This window comes from Oryx dammah, unplaced genomic scaffold, assembly GCF_014754425.2.
Source record: "Oryx dammah isolate SB20612 unplaced genomic scaffold, SCBI_Odam_1.1 HiC_scaffold_5, whole genome shotgun sequence".
NCBI classification, from domain to species: domain Eukaryota; kingdom Metazoa; phylum Chordata; class Mammalia; order Artiodactyla; family Bovidae; genus Oryx; species Oryx dammah.
Genome location: NW_024070189.1, coordinates 88,476,328 through 88,497,884, shown reverse-complemented (window position 1 = coordinate 88,497,884; position 21,557 = coordinate 88,476,328). Strand labels below are relative to the sequence as shown.

Genomic DNA, 21,557 nt, shown 5'->3' with positions numbered 1-21,557 from the left:
GGCGGCGGGCGACAGGCGCCATCTTGGTCGGCGGCGGGGATTGAATGAGCCCGCCGAGCCGCGGCCGCCGTTCCGAGCAGCGCGGATCTCGAACCGCTGCCGCCGCCGCCCCCGCCATGGCCACGCCGCAGCCCGGCCGCGCGGGCGGGCCCTCCACGCCGCTGTCGCCCACGCGCTTGTCGCGGCTGCAGGAAAAGGAGGAGCTGCGCGAGCTCAATGACCGCCTGGCGCACTACATCGACCGCGTCCGCGCGCTGGAGCTGGAGAACGACCGGCTGCAGCTTAAGATCTCCGAGCGGGAGGAGGTGACCACGCGCGAGGTGAGCGCAGGCGCCGGGGCCCCCGGCTGGGGCAGGCCGGCCTCTCAGGGTCCCCGGGGGTTTCGGGGACGCTCCTGCGATAGGGGGAGAGTGGGGCGGGCCCTGCCCACCAAGGCGTCCCCAGAGAGCTTCGAGGCCCCCGCGCGAGGGTCACACGCTTGACTGAGCCGCGGCCTCTGAGGGTCCTCGAGGGTTTCGGGGACTTCTCCCGTGCGAGAGCTAGACTGGTTCCTGCCCCGCCCACCGAGGAGTCCGGGAACTTCTCAGGGTCTCTTGAGTGAGGGGTGCATGCCTGAGGGGCCCCTGGGGAGGTTCAAGGGGCCCTTAGTGAGGGGTGGGAGCTGGGGCGGGCGCCTACGAGGGATCCCCAAGGGTTTCTGCCCCCCAACCGCATGCGAGAGGTGGAGACTGGCACTAGCTCCGCCCCCGAGGGAATCCCTGCCGATCTGGGGATCTCCTAAGACAGGGGTGCAGGCTGGGGTGAGTCGTGTCCTCTGATGGGTACCCAGGGGGAGCTGGGGGACCATGAGTGAGGGCTGCACCCTAGGACAGGTCCCCCCATCCACCGGGGGTCTCCAGGGTGTTTCCTGTATCCCTTGAGTTTGGGGCTGACCAGTCCCCTGAAGTGGACTTGGGATTGGGGGGGGGCCCCGAGTGAGGGGTCCATTAGGCCAGACCCCTCCTCTGAGATGTCCCCAGGGGTTGGTGGGAGGTGCCTTGATGGAGGGATGCAACCTGGGCAGGCCCAACCCTTTAAAGGGTCCCCAGGGGCCTTGGAGGGTAGGGGCAGATGGGGCAGGCCCTAACTATTAAGGGATCTGAGGAGATCTGGGGAGCCCCTGAGTGAAGGGGTGTGAGCCAGGGTGGACCCCTCCCCCCCTCAAAGGGGCTGTGGAGAGTCTTCTGGGATGTGTTTGGGTGTTCTACAAGAAAACTTGGGGGAGGTTCCCGGGTCTCTGAGGAGGAGTAGAGGGTCTGGGGTGAGCCAGGGGTCTCAGTTCTCCTTGGAACTTTGCAGGGGTCCCATAATGCATCCTGGGGAGTTTGGGGATTGAGTGGGATTAGGCAGTAAGTTCAGTCTTTTACCAGGACCTGAGGCATAAAGAAACTGTCTGCAATGTGGGAGACCTGGGTTCAATTCCTGGTTTGGGAAGATTCCCTGGAGGAGGGCATGGCAACCCGCTCCAGTATTTTTGCCTGGAGAATCCCCATGGACAGAGGAGCCTAGGGTGCTTCAGTCCATGGGGTCACAAAGAGTCAGACATGACTAAGAGACTAAACACAGCACAGCACAGGCAGTAAGTTCAGTCTTTTACTAGGACCTGGGGGCAGGGGAGTCCAGTGTCTCCCTGGTCCCATGGGAAATTTGGAAGGCCCTTCGTTGGGCCCTGGGATCCTCTTGGCTAATGGGCAGGAGCCTACCAGAGTCTGGTAGCTTCTGCCCTGTCCTGGGGGGGGTGTGAGGGGAGGGGGAGGCGTGAGGCCTTGGGGAAGTAGGGAAAGTTTTGGTGCAGATGAGGGGGAAGAGGCTGGATAAGCCCTGCCCCCCAAGTGGGTGTGAGGGCAGGAGTCTGGGGATCCTGAGTGGGGTGTGTCACAACTGGCTGCCAACGTGGGGGGCCCCTTTTCTCCCACAGGGCCCCCCCAACCCAAGGGCAGGTCCTCAGAATAAGGGAGAGGGGGCCACCATGTGGTTCCTTGTGGGCCTGGTGGGAGAGTCAGGGCCTGAAGCTGGCACTTAGTGCTTGGAGCCTCAGCTTTCCTCTCCGAAGAATGGGTGCAGTGATGACCTCTGGGAGGAGAGCGTGGGGGATGGAGTGGGAGCTAGGGGGTTGGTCATTTCTGAGAGCCGCTTACAGCCTGTATAACCTTGGGCGGATCACTTAATCTCTCTGGGCTCACTGCCTCTTTCGTAAGGTGCAAATAATAATTAATGCCTGCTTTGGGGGCTTGTATGTGGGGCCACCATGAATTCACGTTTGTTTTATAGAATGCAATAAAATACAGGACAGTGCCCTGAGGGAACACTCCGTGGGTTCTGTTGCCCCTGACCGGGTCCTCGGGATCAGGATGGGCGCTGCATGGAGGGAGTGGCCACGGGCCGTGGGAGGGCGTGGTGTGTCAGGCCTCCGACCTGGATGGCAGCTTCTTACCTGGAAGAACCTGCCCCCAGGGGACACTGGGTGATGGCTAGAGACTTCTGTGGTTGTCATACTGGGGGACTCCTGGCATTGAGGCAGTGGGTCCAGGGAGGCTGCCCCACACACTCCTCCCCCAGAGCCCAGGACATCTCCCCCCAGAGAACAATCCAGCCCCAAATGCCATTAGTGTCAAAGCTGAGAAGCCACTTAAGGAACCCAGCGGTGATGCTGCTTAAAATGTGAGCCTACCGTGGGCTTGTAATCAACGCAGAGGGTCAGGTGCCTAAGATAAAGTCACGTTCCCGTCCATAGACCCTCGCCGGTCGTGTGTGGACATTTGCCTTTCCCATCGGAAGTCAGATGATGGGTGTTTTGGCCTGGTGAGCTGTACCAGGGTGAATGGCCACGTGTGTCCCGGAAGGGTTTCTGTGAGACTGAGGGCTGGCCAAATTTCTGTTTGGAAAGAGTCTTGGGTGCTGGGGTGGCCGGGAGGTGGCTCGAGTGGACCAGGGAGGAAAGGGGGTTCTCCAGGGAGTCCCTAGCCAGGTGTTGAGTTCTCCTAGGCTTCACATTTTTTTCCTGCCTGCCCATGTATCCTGTTGCTGTGGGGACCAGGGGGCGGGTGCTCCCCAGGAGGACCCAGGGAGCAGGAGCTGGGCTCTGGGAGTTGGAGGATTTGCAGAGGGTCAGGGTTTGTGGAGTTTGGCAGTGGTTGTCAACTCCGGGGCAGTTTTGTCCCTGGGGATGCAGGCAGGGCCTCAGGGCAAGTCTGGGACCCTAGGAAAAGGGTTACCTCAGGTTATGCGAACTCTGCTCCCCTCACAGCCACGCATGCTAACACATCTGTTAGGATTCCTCAAGCTCCGCACTTGAGCAGCGCTAGCTATTAAAGACAGAACAAAAGCCAGAGCTGTGCCTGGGGCTCCCATGGGACACCCCAAGTGTCACAGCACGTGGAGGCACAGGCCTGCCAGGAACAGCTGTTCCCTGCTCTGAAACAGCTTTTGTGGCCTCACGGCCTTCTCTACAGAGTTTTATCCTTTGTCCTGGTGCCGTAGATCAGGTTCCAGGTTCAGTAGAGGTTTTTGGGAAAGGGCTGGGGTTTCAGCTCTGTGGGTGAACGGTCTCAAATGTGAGCACTCAACTCAGACGTCACGGCTGGCAGGGAAGCTGCCAGGGACAGTACGTGGAGGGGCGGGCCAGAGTGCATGCCAATAAAGATTTATTTGTACACACTGAAGTGTGCATTTCATATAGCTACCTGTATCATGAAATATATTTTTGTTTTTTTCTGCTCAGCCATTTAAAAATATAAAAGCCATTCTAGTTCTGCAGGCGGGTGGCTGGGGTTTTGTGGTGTGGGCCTGAGTTTGCAGACCTGGTTATAGAGGATCACCTGACTAAGACACAGTTTTTCAATAAATTGAAGGTCTGTGGCAGCCCTGCCTCTGGCAAGTCTGTTGGTACACGACTCCCCTGGCAGTCCAGTGGTGAAGACTTGGTGCTTCTTGGCAGGCGTGTTGGTTCGGTCCCTGCTCAGGGAACTAGGATCCCACAAGCTGTGCAGCCAAAAAAAAAAAAACTGTTGGTGCTATTTTTTTCCAGCAGTATTTGCTCTCTGGGTCTCTGTGTCACATTTTAATAGTTCTTAAGATATTTCCGACTTTCTCATTTGTATTATTTGTCACGGTGATCAGTGACCTTTGATGTCGCCATTGCAAAAGGATTACAAGTCACTGAGGTTCAGTTGATGGTTGGCATCTTTTAGCAATAAAGTATTTTAAATAGCAGCTGTAAGGTGTTGTTTTCGTTCTTTTGTTTTTTGTTTGTTTTGGCCTCACCTTGCGGCACATGGGATCTTAGTTCCTGGCCAGGGGTCGAACCTATTCCCCTTGCATTGGAAGCGCACTCTTAACCACTGGACCACCAGGGAAATCCCCGTGAGTGGCATCTTAATGGGATATTTAAAAAATCAAAATTAGCTCTGAAGTCACCATCAGATAAGCATCAGGTGTGCGTGCTGGGCTTCCTTCGCCCGGGGCTCCCAGGGAGGGACAGCTTCCCATCTGACCTCACCTTGGTTTCCTGCCGTCTTGGCCGTCAGTGCTCCTCCTGCCGAAAGGGGAAGCTGGGGAGGAAAGCCCAGTAGGAGCCGGTCTGTGGGGCCAGAGATCTTGTCTGAGATGGCAGCCTGGGTGCCAGCCCTCCTTTGGCATCAGGAGGGAGACAGGGCAGAGACACTCCTGTGAACTCGGGTGCCTGGCCTCCCTTAGACAGTGAGGCTGGCCGCTCTTGGTGATGGTGGGTGTATTCCAGAAGGTGGAGATGGGGGTGAGGTCAACAGGGCACAGTAGGGAGAGGCTTGTTTCATCTTGAGCCCCACATGTGTCTCTCTCTCAGCACTGTCCCCAGCAGACCTCTCTGGCCTGTACCGACAGGTTAGGAGAGGGCAGTATGCTGTCCCATGCCTCAGTTTCCCCATCTGTGAAATGGCACTAAGAGCCCATACCTGTGGGATGAAATGACTAGGAGAGCTGGACTGAGGTGGGAGGGCTGGAGAGGGTGAGGGGTCTCAGACCCGCTGTCAAATCCAACTCTTATGGGTTGGTCTGATCTGCCCAGGACACCCCAGTTTTAACCCTAAAAACCCCACATCTGAGAATTCCCAGGTCTCAGGCAGACCAGGATAATGACCCCGCTACCAAGTGGCAGGTCCCCGGCAGCTCCCCTGGATCTTTCCTGTGGAAGGGAGGGTCCCTCCCTGGCTCTGAGCTGCCCTCTGAGCCCAGGCACAGGCACTCGCTGCTGTCTTGTAGCTTTGTGGGAAGTGGTGGTTGATCAGTTGCTCAGTCAGGTCTGACTTTGTGCAGCCCATGCACTGCAGCACGCCAGGCTTCCCTGTCCTTCACTATCTCCCGGAACTTGCTTAGACTCATGTCCACTGAGAGGGTGATGCCATCCAACCATCTCATGCTCTGTTGTCCCCTTCTCCTCCTGCCTTCAGTCTTTCCCAGCATCAGGGTCTTTTCCAGTGAGTGGGCCCTTGGGATCAGTCCTTCCAATGATTATTCAGGGTTGATATCCTTTAGGATTAACTGGTTTGATTTCCTTGCAGTCCAAGGGACTCTCAAGAGTCTTCTCCAGCACCACAGTTCAAAGACACTCAGCCTTTTTTATTGTCCAGTTCTCACATCCATATACAACTACTGGAAAAACTATAGCTTGGACTAGACGGACCTTTGTAGGCAAAGTAATGTCTCTGCTTTTTAATATGCTGTCTAGGTTTGTGACTGCTTTTCTTCTAAGGAGCAAGGGTTTTTTAATTTCGTGGTTGCAGTCACTATCCACAGTGATTTTGAATCCCAAGAAAATAAAGTCTCTCACTGTTTCCCTTGTTTCCCCATCTATTTGCCATGAAGTGATGGGACTGGATGTCATGATCTTCATTTTCTGAATGTTGAGTTTTAAGCCAGCTTTTTCACTCTCCTCTTTCACTTTCATCAAGAGTCTAATTCCTCTTTGCTTTCTGTCATAAGGGTGGTGTCATCTGCATATCTGAGGTTATTGATATTTCTCCCAGCAATCTTGATTCCAGCTTGTGCTTCATCCAGCTGGGTATTTTGCATGATATACTCTGCATGTAAGTTAAATAAGCAGGATGACAACATACAGCCCTGACGTACTCCTTTCCCAATTTTGAACCAGTCTGTTGTTCTGTGTCCAGTTCTAACTGTTGCTTCTTGACCTGCACACAAGTTTTGCAGGAGGCAGGTGAGGTGTTGCTGTACCCCCATCTCTTTAAGAATTTTCCACAGTTTGTTGTGATCTACACAGTCAAAGACTTTAGCGCAGTCGATGAAGCTGATGTTTTTCTGGAATTCTCTATAGTTTTTCTGTGATCCAGGGGATGTTGGCAATTTGATCTCTGGTTCCTCTGCCTTTTCTAAATCCAGCTTATACATCTGGAATTTCTTGGTTCACATACTGTTGAAGCCTAGCTTGAAGGATTTGGCCACTTGTAAAGTCAATTGCCTTGTCACCCTCTGTCGGCCTTTTGTCAATCCCAGGAAGGGTTTTAACCGCTTTTTTTGTTAGTTGCTCAGTCGTGTCTGACTCTGCAACCTGTGGACTGTAGCCTGCAAGGCTCCTCTGTCCATGGAATTTCCCAGACAAGGATACTGGGGTGGATTGTCATTCTCTTCTCCAGGGAATCTCCCTGACCCAGGGATCGAACCCGGGTCTCCTTTGGCAAGCAGGTTCTTTACTGTTAAGCCACCAGGGAAACCCCTGTAACCGCCTCATAGAGGCAGAATTCCAATCTTATGCAGTTCACCCAATTAAACTCTTACGTTTGGTGGTGTTTAATATATTTACAACTGGGTAGCCATCACTTCAATCTAATTCCAGAACATTCCATCCCCCTAAAGGAAGCTCCTTCCTGGGGAGGGACAAGATAGCTGTAGGGAATTAAGAGGAAAAAACCACTATGTATAAAGTATATAAACTACAAGGAGGGTATACTCAGTATTTTAGTAAGTATAAATGGAGAATAACCTTTACAAATTGTAAATTACTATGTTGTACATCTGTAACTCATATGGTGTTGATGTTCAGTTGCCAAGTCATGTCCGACTCTCTGTTGGCCCCATGGACTTCAGGACGCCAGGCCTCCCTGTCCCTCACCATCTCCTGAAGTTTGCCCAAGTTCATCTGGATTTCTAACAAGAATCACACTTAAAAAAAAAAAAGGAAACCTCGTCCCCGTAGCTTTCTCCTCGCTGCATACTCCTTCCCCAGCCCCTGCCAGCCAGGAGTCCACTCTCTGTGTCTCCGGACTTGCCTGCTCTGCGCGTTTCCCATTGGTGGAGTCACGCCCTGTGTGTCCTGTGTCTGCTCCCCTCACTGAGCGTCGTGTTCTCCAGGCCCGCCCACGTGCTAGCGAGTGTGTGGGCTTGGCTTTTCAGGGCTGGACCACACTGTGTCCATCCGTCCCCTGCCACTGGGCCCTCGGGGTGTTTCCCCTGTTCGGCCGGTAGCAATGCCGGGGCTGTGAACGCCTGTGCTTGGGTTTTGTGTACATGTGTGTTACTTCTCCCAGGTAGATGCCGGGCAGCGGCATTGCTGGGTCAGTGGTTGCTGTTTGTCCATCTGAGGAACCGCCAACCTGTCTTCCATGATGACGGCACCAACCCCCCCCCCCCCACCATGCATGGGGGTGCCAGCTTCTCCCCATCCTCCTGATACTTGCTGTGGTCTCTGTGATGGCCATCCTGATGGGGCAGATGGCATATCCTTATCCTTTTGGTCCCTGATACTTTTAAATATGCTCACCACTCTGGGCCCCTCGGGGTGGGGCAGGGAGGCCTGAGTGTATGTCCTGCTGACAGGCATGGCCTGATAGGGGCTGGCGACCTGGGCAGGCTCCAGGGGTGCCCAGCTGGGGGGCCCATGCAGGTGAGTGGCCCCATATTGGTGGGGAAGAGGGATTCACCTTGGCCTGGCTGTCCCCCCAGGTGAGTGGCATCAAGACATTGTACGAGGCGGAGCTGGCCGATGCCCGCCGGGTGCTGGACGAGACGGCCCGGGACCGCGCCTGCCTGCAGATTGAAATGGGCAAGCTGAGGGCCGACCTGGAGGAGGCCACCAAGAGGTGGGGCTGTGGCGGTGTGATGGCACACGGGGCAGGAGGCGGGGGTCGTCACCCTGGGTATGGTGGGAGGGCCCCAACTTGCACATCCCTCCTGGGAGCGGGCCATGTGGGTTCTTGGGGCTGGCCTTCTGGCTGCCCTGTCCAGCACCATTATCCCCTCCAAAGAATTGGCCCCCGGAGGTGAAACCTCAGCAGCTCCCTTGGGACTGAATCCCCTGGTAGCTGGCACCACCACGCCCCCAACCCTTCCCCAGCGAAGAGGTACTCAGGGCCACAGAGCCAGCCTTGGCCCCCTTTCCCGCCTTGTGCCCACCCTGGGACGCCAAGGAGCGGTGGGTGACCTTTTCTTCCCGATCCCAAAGCACCATCTCCTGGCTGCTCCCCAGTAAAGTGTCACCAGTCTGGAGAACGAGGCAGCGCTGGTGGTGATGGTGGCAGAAGGAAGTGACGTGAACTCAGCGAGTGCTCAGACCAGGGCCCCTCCACCCTCGTGCGCAGCGACCCCGGCAGGCCAGACTGGCCGCAGGGACGCTGGGCACGAGGTCTGGGGCTCAGCCAGGGTTCCCCCGGCTCAGCGGCACCAGCTCCGGAGGCCACCTTTGCGTGTGCAGGGTTCTTCTTTCCTCATGAGGCTTTCTCACTTTCTTTGGGAGGGGCAGCTTTAGGCTTGCAGGAGAATGAGCGGGGAACGCAGGGTGCCCCTGACCCCCCTCCAGGGCCCCACATTGCGGCATCTCCCAGGAGCGGGTGTGCTGCGTTGTTACCAGTGATGAGCCCATGTGAACACATTCTTATCAGCTGAGTCCCTACCTACACAGGGGTCGCCCTTGGTGTCCTGCGCTCTGGGCGTGGACACATGTTCACTGACACTGTGCACCAGCATAGCGTCACAGGTGTGGTCACTGCCCTGAAAACCCCTGCGCCTCACCACACCCCCAGCCCATCCTCCCCCCAACCCCTGCAGGCCGGGGGTCCTTCACGTCTCCACAGCTCTGCCTTTACCAGTCGCCTCCTCAGACTGTCCCCTGTCACTTAGCGCTGTGTTTCTGGTTCCCGCGCGGAGCAGAGCAGTGAGCCCAGAGACAGACCCGCGCGACACTGCCAGCTGGTGTCTGACAGGGCAGGAGAGGCAGTCTGCGTGCTTTTCAAGAGGCCGGGTAGACGGGAGACCCCATCCATTTATTATGACTTTGAATTAAAAAATGACATGCTTTTTGGAGACGAGTAAGAGAATGAATGCTGGAGAATTCTGGAATTCCCCGAGCCTCGCTCTGTCACATCCACACAGGTTCTGGAATCTTCCAGACACCCTGAACCTGCGTGTGACTCCTTGGGTGGGCTGAGAAGTCACATTTCTGCTTGTCAGAGTCATAGATGCTCGCTGGGGAGAAAGCAGATAGTGCATTTAACTTAAGGAGAAAAACGAGGGCTTCCTGGTGGCTCAGTGGTAAAAAATCCACCTGCCAGTGCAGGGGACACAGTTTCAATCTCCGGTCTGGGAAGATCCCACACAGCTCAGAGCAGCTAAGCCTGTGCACAGCTCCCGAGCCTGTGCTCTAGAGCCTGCAGGTTGCAACTGCTGAAGCCCGTGGGCCCTAGAGCTGGTGCTCTGCAGTAAGAGAAGCCCCTGCAGTGAGAAGCCCGCACACCGCAACTACAGAGCAGCCCCCCGCTCGCCACAGCTAGAGAAAAGCCTGCGTGGCCAAAATACAGAAGTACAATTTTAAAGAGAGGAAAATGAAAGTCTCTTGAGCCTCTGCCCAGACAGAACCTCCGAGGCCAATCTGGGGCATTGCTTTTCCGCCTTTCTTAATTTACACTCAGGGTGGACACCCTTAGATAACAGAGTGTTTTGTTTAGCTCGAGCCTGGCATTGATGTCACATGTGTCGCGATGCCTCCCCAGTGCCTGGGCCGCGTCACAGACTCCTATGACAGCTTCAGTGACAGCCCTGCCCCGCCATCTGGCACCCGGGCCAGCGACTTACCTTGGCCCCCACTCTCGAGGGAAGGCTTCCCCAGTCTCGAGTACTTGGGTCTGCAGGCAATTTGCCTATTGGCCTCACTTCCTGCTCTCGGCGCAGAGCCCTTGCAGACGGTGTGGGTGGCCCGTGACCCTGAACAAAGTGCATCTGCCGTGAGGTGGCAGCCTGGGCTTTTCTCTTTCAACCAAGAGTACTTACTGCAAAAGCCCTGTGATGATGGAAACGGGCAGAGGACCTGACAGGCTGAGCTCTCCTGCCTAATCCTCCAGGAATTAGGGTTCCAGGGGAGGAGCTTTAGGGAGTACCCTGAAGCTCTCAAGCAGCAGAAACTTAAGCCACTGAGGGTCGCCAGCACCGCTGCTTCCCAGACCATTCCATGTCTTTCATCTCCATGGCACAGGGTGATGGTGTTGAGAGATTTTCCACATTTCCTGATGCCTCTGCTCCTGTCGTCCTGACCACACAGCTGATCTTGACCTGCCCGCCCACCTCACCCTAGGCCTGTGTACTCTGCTCTCCCCAGTGCCCTGGGAACCACAGCCTGGCTCAGGCCCCAGGCCCCGGCTTCTCGAGGGCTGTGCCCAGTAGCTCCCGCCCTGCATGTGTTCCTCCTGTCTCCTCCCCCTCACCTGAGGGCAGCGGGTCTCACTGCTCTCTGTACCCACGAGAAAGCTCCCCCTGATGATGGGGAGTCCACAGACGTTTCTCTAGTGAGAGGACAGCATGTCCATGAAAGTGGCCCTCAGTAGTGGCCTATCGGACAGATGAGTCCAGTTTCCCCAACCCTCTAGAGATGTGGGGTTTGCAGCCCACCCCGCCTCCCTTGAGTGGAAGGACTGTGTGGCTGAGGGATGTGGACTGGCCATGGGTGCCACATCTGCCTGGAGGTCCTGTCCCAAGGACTGCTGTGAGGATGGGACCAGCCTGGTGACTGAAGTCACTGGGCTTTATCCCTCCCCGACACACCTCACTCAAACTGGTGTGGTGTCCCCGGGCATTGTCGCCCAGGGCAGTCCTGCCCCTGGGGGACACCAGGTGATGTCCAGGGACGTCTGGTTATCACACCCAGGAAGGGTGATGCCGATCTGACCCCTGCTGTGTTGTCCCCACGGTGCTGGGCAGGGCGCAGCTTCAGTTCCTTAGTGGAGAAGTGGGTAGCTTTCAACTACCCAGTTCTAATTCGAGATGTAGAGCACCATTCAGAAGTGTTCGTGCTATTAAGAGTTGTGTGTTGGTACTTCCCTGGTGGTCCAGTGGCTAACTCTGAGCTTCCAGTGCTGGGAACCTGGGTTCGCTCCCTGGTCAGGGAACTAAGATGCCATATGGTGCACAGTGCAGCCAAAAAACAAAAGGGAGAATTGTGTATTTAGAAAGTCTCTTTGGCATCTTAGATGTTTCACATTGGAGATAACTATTAGAAGTTCAGTGAGCCCGCCTGAAATAGCTTAACTTAACAAATGAGATCAACAGTTCAAAAGCCAGGGTTTTAATTAGTTACTATAATAAATTACACATTTAAAAAAAAATCAGAGTTCTCCTCTAAGTGGTCCCTCCTCCTGTGCCCAAAAGTCAGGGAAAAGGACATGAAAACCCACATCTTGAGGGTTATTTTGAGTGGCTGGAGGGGTCGCTGTGGGGCAGAGCAGGTTTGAAGACAGGGCCCCTTTGGTGCTGAGAGATGAGGCTCTGGTACTGAAAGCATGGGTAGGTGAGGGTGGGCCCCGAGGCAGCCATGAACTTGGCCTTGGGGTCAGTGCTGCCTACTAACTTCTGCTCCTGACTTTCAGTGCCAAGAAGAGGGAGGGTGAGCTCACGGTGGCCCAGGGCCGCGTCAGGGACCTGGAGTCCGTGTTCCACCGAAGCGAGGCCGAGCTCGCGGCTGCACTTAGTGACAAGCGCACCCTGGAGAACGATGTGGCAGAGCTGCGGGCCCAGCTGGCTAAGGTAGCTGCGGGCGGCGCAGGCTGTGGGCTCCCCCTTCACCCCCACCCCTTCCCAGTCCACACCCCGGGGGAGTTTGGGGGCTCAGGGGATCCCCAAGGACCTCACACAGTGGCAGACAGCGTCACCAGCTGCTTGCCCCGCGTTTCCAGGCAGAGGATGGGCATGCGGTGGCTAAGAAGCAGCTGGAGAAGGAGACGCTGATGCGTGTGGACCTGGAGAACCGCTGCCAGAGCCTGCAGGAGGAGCTGGCCTTCCGCAAGGATGTCTTTGAGGAGGTGGGTCATCCCCCCTTACCCCCCAGCGGGAGCCAGGGTGTTGCCCCACTTCCTGCCTCCCTGCCTCGGGGACTCATCTCCCGATCCCTGCCTCCATCATCACGCCACTGTCTTCTGTCTGCATCTGTGTCTCTTACAGCGACACTTGTCCTTGGGTTTGGGGCCACCCAGGTAGTCCAGGATGGTCTTGAGCCCTGTATCTTAATCACACCTGCAAAGACCTTTGTCCAGCAAGGCTACATTGGCAGACTCTGGGGCGTGCTTTTCAGGGGCCATCATTCAGGCTTCTGCAGACCCTTCCTGGCCTCCTTGCCTCTGAGCCTCAGCTCCCTGGTTTGGCAGGACTGACTAGAGCCCTGGCCCCGCCGGCCTCCCACCTGGTCCTGGCCCATTGTGCTGTCACAGCCAGATGGAACCTGGAGGCAGCCACTGCTGGGCTCACTGCGGCGTGCGGGTGGGTGAGATGCCTATGCAACTGCGGAGCGGCCTCCTGCTTCTGCCGGGCCCCGCTGCAGCCAGAGCCGCCCTGGATCCCGTGAGGAGGGCGAGGGGGGCAGGAGGGCCCCTGAGGTGGGCCAGGGGTGGGGTGTGGGCTAAGGGTCCACTGTGCTCCTTGGCTGTTTGTGAACGCAGTGGCTTCCTATGGACTCGTTCCTGTCGTCTTCATCCACGGGACCCAGATACATGTGACTGACATCTGTGCAGGGAGTTTTGTCAAGTGGGGCTTCCCCACCTACCTTTGACCCCACCACTGCCTGGTCAGCTCCTGGTTCATGTGGCCAGGGCCAGCTGGTCACTGCCATGACCCACTGCTGTTCTATCCCAGACCCCAGGCACCTATGATGAGCCACATTAGGAACTTTTTTTTTCTAAGAATTCTTTTTTTTTAATTAACAGCTTTATTGAAATAGTCCCTTACCAGCAAGCTTTTACAGTTTACCATGTAGACTGGATCTTAGTCCATTCCCAGAGTTGTGCAGTCATCCCCTCTTAATTCCAGAACATTACCCACAAAAGAAATTCTGTAGGTGCTTCCATTAGCATTCTTCCAGTTTTCCTATATAACAAAACTTTTAAAAACATACAATTTAATGAAATTTAGTACAGGATAGTTCAGCCATCACTGTTTAGTTCCAGAACATTCCATCATCGCAATAGAAGCCCACCTCCATCAGCAGTCACCCCCACCCCCTCCCCTAGCTCCTGACAACCAGGAACCCACTCGTTCTGTGGATCAGCCTTCTCTGCACGTTTCCCATCAGTGGAATCACACCCTGTGTGTCCTTCTGTGTCTGCTTCTCTCACTGAGCATCCTGTTCTCAGGATCCGTCCAGGTGGTAGCGAGTGTCAGGGCTTCTCTCCTTTTCAGGGCCCAGTGATGCTCCTGTGTGTGAAGGCATAGTTGTGTTATTTGGCAGTCAGCTGGGGGCTCTGGGTCACGGTTCTTGGGTGGTTGTGAATCGTGGTGTGGGTGTGAACAGGTGACCCCAGAGGGTCACCAGTGGCAGAGTTGGGCGCCCTCGCTCAGGCCGCTGGGGAGAGTCAGGGATGCCTGTGACAGGGCCAAGGCATGCGGTGAGCGCGTGTCTGTGTCCGCAGGAAGTGCGTGAGACGCGGCGGCGGCATGAGCGCCGCCTGGTGGAGGTGGACAGCAGCCGGCAGCAGGAGTATGACTTCAAGATGGCCCAGGCGCTGGAGGAACTGCGCGCCCAGCACGATGAGCAAGTGCGGCTGTACCGTCTGGAGCTGGAGCAGACCTACCAAGCCAAGGTGCGTACGCGAGCATGCCTGCCGGTGGGCATTGGGCCGTCCACCCCCGCCCTCTGTGCCGGCCCTCATGCCTGCCCTTGTCCCTGCAGCTGGACAATGCCAAGCTGAGCTCCGACCAGAACGACAAGGCTGCCAGCGCCGCCCGGGAGGAGCTGAAGGAGGCCCGCATGCGGGTCGAATCCCTCAGCTACCAGCTTTCCGGCCTCCAGAAGCAGGTGACTCAGCAGAGCCCCAGCCCCGACCCCTCCTCGGGCCCTGTCCCGTCTCATCCCTTCCCACGGCCCCAGAGGCCTATGGCCGAGTGGGCTTCCCCACCGTGACGCTCGTGGACCCTGCTGCAGGCAAGCGCGGCCGAGGACCGGATCCGTGAACTAGAGGAGACTGTGGCTGGGGAGCGGGACAAGTTCCGGAAGATGCTGGATGCCAAAGAGCGAGAAATGATGGAGGTGCGGGACATGATGCAGCAGCAGCTGGCCGAGTACCAGGAGCTGCTGGACGTCAAGCTGGCCCTGGACATGGAGATCAGCGCCTACCGCAAGCTGCTGGAGGGCGAGGAGGAGAGGTGAGTGCCGCGGGGGCGGGGCGAGGAGAGGGGCGGGGCGAGTGCGCTGTCCCTCCCCCTGCAACACCCCACCCCTACACCTCAGCCTCTGGTAACCCCGCCCCCCGCCCCCAGGCTGAAGCTGTCCCCTAGCCCGTCGCGTATCACCATCTCGCGGGCCACAACGAGCAGCAGCGGCAGCAGTGTGTCCACAGCCGGGCGCCCGGGCCGCAGCAAGCGGAAGCGGCTGGAGGTGGAGGAGCCGCTGGGCACAGGCTCCGGTGGCCTCGGCTCCAGCAGTAGCACCAGCAGCGGCAGCAGCTTCCACCTGGCGCAGCAGGCCTCGGCCTCAGGCAGCGTCAGCATCGAGGAGATCGATCTGGAGGGCAGGTTCGTGCAACTGAAGAACAGCTCTGACAAGGTGAGGCCTCGCCCCGAGCCGCGCCACCCCCTCAGGGGAGGCCCCCCGGGGTTGCCCAGAGCCCTGTGCCAACGCCAGCGCCCTTCCTCAGGATCAGTCTCTGGGCAACTGGAGGATCAAGAGGCAAGTCCTGGAAGGGGAGGAGATTTCCTACAAGTTCACCCCCAAGTATGTGCTGCGGGCCGGCCAGACTGTCACGGTAGGTGGCTATGGAGGGGCAGGTTGTGAGGTGTAGCTGGGATGGGGCAGGGGGCCAGGGGAACTGCAGGGTGGAGCCCCACCGCTGAGAAGAGCTGCCTGCGGTAGCTAATTGTCCACATTTTTCCCAAGAGCCTCCCTGGAGCTCTTGGAAGGCCTGAGTGATGTGCCAGGGACCCCCGGTGTGGGTGGGACTGGGTCCAGGCTGTCTGTCTGGGCTGGCAGGCAAAGCACCAGCCATGTTAACAGTCACGGGCATGGACTCTTGCGCCCCTGATCCCAGCCTGGCCCGTTTGCTGAGATGAAAGTCCTTGGCCACTGTGAACCTCAGTCTCTTCTTCCATACTGGGATGATTAACATCCCTGGGCAGGATCCAAGAGGCCTAGAAGGATTACACACCCAGGGCATCAAGGGGACCTGTGATGAATGGCTAGGACTGGAGCCCACTTTAACAGGGAGGCCTTCCTGTGTCCCCAGGTGTGGGCAGCTGGAGCGGGAGTGGCTCACAGCCCCCCATCCACACTCGTGTGGAAAAGCCAGAACAGCTGGGGCACCGGTGAGAGCTTCCGCACCACCCTGGTGAACGCTGATGGGGAGGTGAGTGCCTCCTGCTGCCTGGGTCTCAGGGCCCCTCCTGGGTGGATGGAGCCTTGGCCGCCAGGCGCATGAGTACAGCCTGGGCCTGGGCGTCCTGACTGCCTCCCCTGTAGGCTGGGCTCCTTGGTGGGGAGGGGTTTGTCTGCAGCTCTCATCTCGTACAGGAAGTGGCCATGAGAACCGTGAAGCAGTCTTCAGTGGTGCGGGAGACCGAGAATGGGGAGGAGGGCGAGGACGAGGCAGCTGAATTTGGAGAGGAGGATCTTTTCCACCAGCAGGTAGAAGCTCCCAGGCACGGGTGTGCATACACACACACACATCCCAGGCCCTGTTCATGCAGCTGCCCTGCCTCCTGGGCCTGCCTATTGTGTGGATCTCTGGTACCCACCTAGAGACACTGGGAATGGGGTTGCAAAGCTGATTGTATCTCAAAGTGACCCTGGTACAGCCCTAGGGCTTCTCAGCCTACCTGCTGTTACCGTGATTCCTCCAGACTGGTATGCTGGTGACTTCATAATGGTTTTGTGGGGAGGGTGGGGGGTGCTGAGGAACTACACTGAACAAGACATGAGTGTAGGACTCTTCTGGGTCTAAGACCATTGTAACGAGTCCTGTGGCTCAGAACAGGAGTGAGGGAGACATGGAAGGTTCTGGAACATTAGCCACAGTAGCTGGGGTCGTCTTGCTGAAAGCTGAGCTTCCCTGGGTGGCTCAGGCCCCAGCCCGGTCCAACCCCTCTTGGTGGGAGGGCAGGGGGCTACCAGCTACCTGCCTGGCCAGGTTGGCATGTGCCTGCCACCCTGGGCTCACCTCACTACACCATCCTTCCTTCCAGGGGGACCCAAGGACCACTTCTCGAGGCTGCCGCGTCATGTGAACCGAACACGCCTCATCACATGTCTTTCTTTACCCAGAGCCACTGAAAACTATTTTTGTATCATTGGCTTCTTTAATCCTTGGTACATTTCTAGAGAATTTTTAAGCAAACTGCCAGAGCATGGGGGTGGGTCTCTACTGATCTTTCCTGTCGGCGGGTTTCCTGGGACCCTTCATCACCGACCAGACTGTGTTGGTGCCCTGTCCACCAGCCCAGGAGCCTAGTGGACTTTGGGGAGTCCAGCAGGGGTGGGAGGAGGCCCATTGGCTGTGTGGGTCTCTGCTGCAGCCTGGAGTCGGGGCGGGAGAGGAGGCCTGGGGTGGACAGAGCAGAACTGCATAAGGATCCCATAGTTTATTTCATTTAAGCTTTCAAAAAAAACAAATTCAGAATCAAGCTTCTGACCTGGTGGGGAGCAGGGGCACTCCTGCAGTTTCCATGGTTCAGCCAACTGAGCATCCGAAGGAGGGCTGGAAGCAGCTTGTACCGTCAGACCGGGGCTTTGGGCGGTTTCTGCTCAGCCCTCAGGTGTGTGGGTTGGGCCTCTCTGCTCCCTCTCTGGCTGCCGGAGCCTCACATTTCTGGACCTTTCTGCAGTCAACTTCCTCACCCTGTGGGACAGGCAAGAAGGAAGCTTGGGACGTGGGGGTGATTCCTCTCTGAGACTAATCCCCAGGAGAGTGTCAAGGGGATGAGTATGACAACCTTGGACGTGACATCCATGTGTGACCACCGCTTTCCGCCCTCCCATCCATGGAGGGTGACGAGGATGAGCCGTGGGACTCCCTGACCTACTCTGTGCCTTGAGCACAGGTCATGCCCTCTCCTGTGTTCTTGGGTGCACATGGATACGCTAGCTTTCTTTGTAGCTTCCTGCTGAAACGGTGTTTCCTAGACAGACCTGCCCATGCCAGCAGACCTCTGTGGAATGCTCCATGCCACAGCCCAGCTTCTGATCACCCAGAGACCCCCCCTCCCTGCATCAGTTCACCTTTGACCCGCGCCACGTAGATACACAGAAGTTATTTTTTTAATGGATATTTATTTTTTTACATTGGTCAGTACACAGATTGCCAGGCTCCCACCTCAGGGGCTCACTCAAGGGTCACTGGGACAGTCCCCCTCTGGGGGGGGTGGCATCGTCAGGGGTCTCTGTCCCTGTGGACTTTGCGCCCCTGGCTGACTCTTCAGAAAGCGCAGCTCAAGTCTTAAAGACGCAATACTGAGCCATGGAGGCGGGCTGGCCCCTGAAGGCAGCCTGCTTCCAGGTAGGCTGAGTGCCAGCCCCTCAGCGTTTACCCAAGGCTGGAGCAGCCCATCCACCTTTCCTTGGGAACTGCTCATGGTGAGGAGGACCCAAGCCCCAGGACAGGAAAGTGTCAGCCACCACAAAACCAAGCTGCTTCCAAGTCTAGAATCTCCCTGCAGGCCAAGGCTTTAAGTCTGGGCATCTTTCCTTGGCCACCAGAGTCCTTGGCCTGAGGGCTGTGCTTGCCCTGTGGAGGGAGGTGGCCTCACCAGAAAAATGGTGCAGCCCATGAGAAGCTTCCTGTCCTGACAGCACCTTCTCTGCACCACCCTCCCTTGCCCCGCCCACCACCCTGCCAGGAGTGCTTCTAGGTGCAGGCTGCTCCCTTCCCCTGGCATAACAGGAGCTGAGTGGACTGGAGGGTCTGGAGAGTGGGATGGGGTCTGGGTGGTTCTGGGGCGAGTGGAAACTGCACTGGTCTCACTGACACCCTTCAGGGTATTTTGGAAATCTCTGGGGATCGAAGCTGTGTCCTGGAATTCTGGGTATGATGCAGTTTTGCAGGCTGGGCTTGAGGACTTCAGGAAGGAAAGGAGAGGGCCCCACCCTCCCGGCAGGCCCAGAGGGCCTAAAAAACTGCTCCAGGGTTTGCCCAGTGCCTGGAGAACCCCCAGGCTCATTAGATGACGTCTTGATTTAGCCAGTTCTTGGTCTCATCCCCGCCCAGTGGTTGCCTGGCTGAGATCTTGAGTGGAGCCTGGAAGTGGCCCTGGCAGGCTGGGAAGCCCTTGACTGGTAAGGAGAGGGTGCGCTGGACCGGTGGCCAGTTGTGGCTGGAGGTTGGTGGTCATTTGCTAATTACCAGTCTTTGGTAATTAAGTAGTTGGAAACAGGACAAAGTCCAGTGTTACAATGGCAGCCTTGGCCTGAAAAACAGAATTTGCATTTATCCTTAAACATGCTTAACTTTAAGCCACTTGAAATGATGCAGAAGCGATTCTTTTTTTCTGAGCCGTGTCATGTGAGGAGAAGCACCCTTCTAGAAAAACAGCCACTCGGCCCAGCCCTCGGAAGGGACCGCGTGCCGGGAGACACGGACACCTTTTTCCCTGTGGTCTGGGCGCTCAGTGCTCATCACAGCCAGGCTCTGACCTGGGCTCCTTTTCACCACACCGTCTACCCAGCAGTTCTATTTATATCAGCACATCCGAGCGCGGACTGCCATTCCTCAAGGATATTAACGCTATTGGAAAGGTCTTAATTCCGAGCCCGAAAGGGATCATCAGCACTACATGCCAGGGGACTCAAGTTTCAGCAACTGGCTGTCTAGACACATTTCAGATGGTGATTTTTAAGATGCATGCCAAACGTGTGGTCTTTTGTTTCCTCCAATGATTTGTAATATACATTTTAAGACTGGAAACTTTTTTGTACAACATCCAATAAAACATTTTGGTTTTAAATTCTGCCCGTGAGTTATTACTCCCACGCCAGGCTGCTGTAGTAGCAGCCTAAGCCAGTAGTTAAGCGGATGTCTTAGGACCCCCATCTGACCGCGGACCGCTAGTTTTCTGCATTCCTCCATCTGATCCACCGACACCCCGCAGCGCTCTTGGTTCCCTAATACAGCCTGGAGCTACCAGGTCTGCAAAGCGTAGGGTAAACGCGCTCATCGTCCAGTGTGCACGCCCTGCGGGACCTTTGGGGGTAGAGCCTAAGCACGGAGGTGCGGGCCTTTCAACCCGGAGTTCGATACGGGAACCCGACTTCGGCCCGTTCCTCTCTGCGCGTGCGCGGGATGTTTCGCGCAGCTTTATGGGAGTCGTAGTCCGGATCCTGCTCCCACCCACTGGAACTCCATTTCCCGTGGGGCCCTGGGCAGCGGACTTCCGGCGTGAGTGCGGGTCGGCGCACGCGGCGGCGGTCCGGTTGACTTTGCGGAGCCATGGAGGGCGGATTCGGCTCCGATTTCGGGGGATCCGGCGGCGGGAAGCTGGACCCAGGGCTCATCATGGAGCAGGTGAAAGTGCAGATCGCCGTGGCCAATGCGCAGGAGCTGCTACAGGTCCGGGGCTGGCCGGGGGCGGGGTGGGGGGCTGAGGGCTGCGAGATCCGCCGGGGCCGGTGTCGCAACTGAGGGCTCGCGTGTTCCCACAGAGGATGACGGACAAGTGCTTCCGGAAGTGTATCGGGAAGCCGGGGGGTTCCCTGGACAATTCGGAGCAGGTAAAACCAGGGGTGGCGGGGTCGCGAGCTGGACCCGGTGGGGTGGCTTCCGCGCGTGCGCTGACTTATTAAGAAGGCGTGGAGCGTATGCTGCGCGTGCGCAGTCCGCTACCGGGGCGGGGGCACCAGCAGCGGTCCAGACCTAAGCGGCTCGCCGGTTCCTTCCCTAGAAGTGCATCGCCATGTGCATGGACCGCTACATGGACGCCTGGAACACCGTGTCACGTGCCTACAACTCGCGGCTGCAGCGGGAAAGAGCCAACATGTGACCGCGACGCGCCAGCAGACCAGCCTCCCAACCCTTGCCCTACCCCCGGACCGATTTCCATAAACGCTGTTTGTGAGGCGGGGTCCTGCATGTGCGTACTGCCTACCAGAAGTTTATGAGGACGACATTGGTGCTGGGACCGTTGGGATTCTACGCGTCCTTTCCGCCTAGCCGCCCACCTGCTAGCCGATGTAGCTTGGGTTTTGGTAGGGCCGGCCTTGGCTCCGGTGCCGTCTCCCTTTGTGCGCCTGTTAACGGATTAAGTCGTATGGGCCGTGGTGGGGCCTCAACCCGGCTTACACTGTCTGCCTGGGAGGAGGGTGCTGGTTGACACATCACAAGCTTTATTCAGCGGCCAGAGAATGGAGAAGCTTGAACTAGTTCAGGGCTGAACTTGACAACCCCCTGGCGAGAGGGATTTAAATTTAAAGGGAGGAGTGAGGTCAGTGATGGGGAGCCATGTTTATTAGTTTACCTGGGAAGGGGCAGGGCTTTTTTGAGGGAGTGGGGGACCACCCCCTTTTTATCCTGTTTTGGTCTTTTAATGTATGGTACTGGCTGCTGGGAGGTGTGTTGTTTAATACGTTCATACAGTAAAATCAACATGTAATGAGATGCAGGGTCTATTGGAGTTTGGATTGCTGCCAACTTGGTCTCAGCTGGTTCGTCTGTGTCTGTGACTGTGTCTGTGTGTGTCTGTGTCTGTTGTCTGTGTATGTCTCTGTGTGTCTGTGTGTGTTGTCTGTGTGTGTGTGTGTAGAGGAAGCGCTTCCTTTTTTATCTCTGGACCCTTGAACTTAAAGGTTTATGTTAACTCTTGCTAAAGGTGGGGAGGGGGTGTGGTTGGCAGGTTTTGAGCAAATTCCTGACTTATCCCTGGTGACAAAGCCTCCCCTTTTCTTGTTACTGCTCCTCATTCTTGAGGGGCACTGGAGGACAAATGGTCTGACTTCTGAAGCTGAGGCTGTTTTTTGCTGAACACATGGGTGTGGTTGTTCCCTAGTTGAGGGGGGCAGAACTGTTCCCTGATGAGCCTAAAATATGTGTGATGGTCACCAGGCTGCAGTCCCATGTACTTGCATCCTTGCATTCGAA

At 56.8% G+C, this 21,557-nt stretch overlaps 2 protein-coding genes across 2 annotated transcripts; both read left to right on the top strand.

The window, feature by feature from the left end:
* Positions 1–19,431, top strand: LMNB2 (lamin B2). The gene is made up of 12 exons (XM_040241879.1): positions 1–320; positions 7,975–8,111; positions 11,883–12,039; positions 12,189–12,314; positions 13,914–14,084; positions 14,174–14,299; positions 14,426–14,646; positions 14,761–15,046; positions 15,138–15,245; positions 15,723–15,842; positions 16,007–16,120; positions 16,678–19,431. Exons 1-12 carry the CDS (start codon positions 45–47, stop codon positions 16,717–16,719), a joined length of 1,884 nt encoding a protein of 627 aa, XP_040097813.1. The 5' UTR covers positions 1–44; the 3' UTR covers positions 16,720–19,431.
* Positions 19,432–19,836: 405 nt separating this feature from the next.
* Positions 19,837–21,077, top strand: TIMM13 (translocase of inner mitochondrial membrane 13). Its single transcript, XM_040241878.1, has 3 exons — positions 19,837–20,033; positions 20,126–20,194; positions 20,365–21,077. The coding sequence occupies exons 1-3, from the start codon at positions 19,914–19,916 to the stop codon at positions 20,461–20,463; spliced, it is 288 nt and encodes a 95-aa protein (XP_040097812.1). The 5' UTR covers positions 19,837–19,913; the 3' UTR covers positions 20,464–21,077.
* The last annotated feature ends 480 nt before the right edge of the window (positions 21,078–21,557 follow it).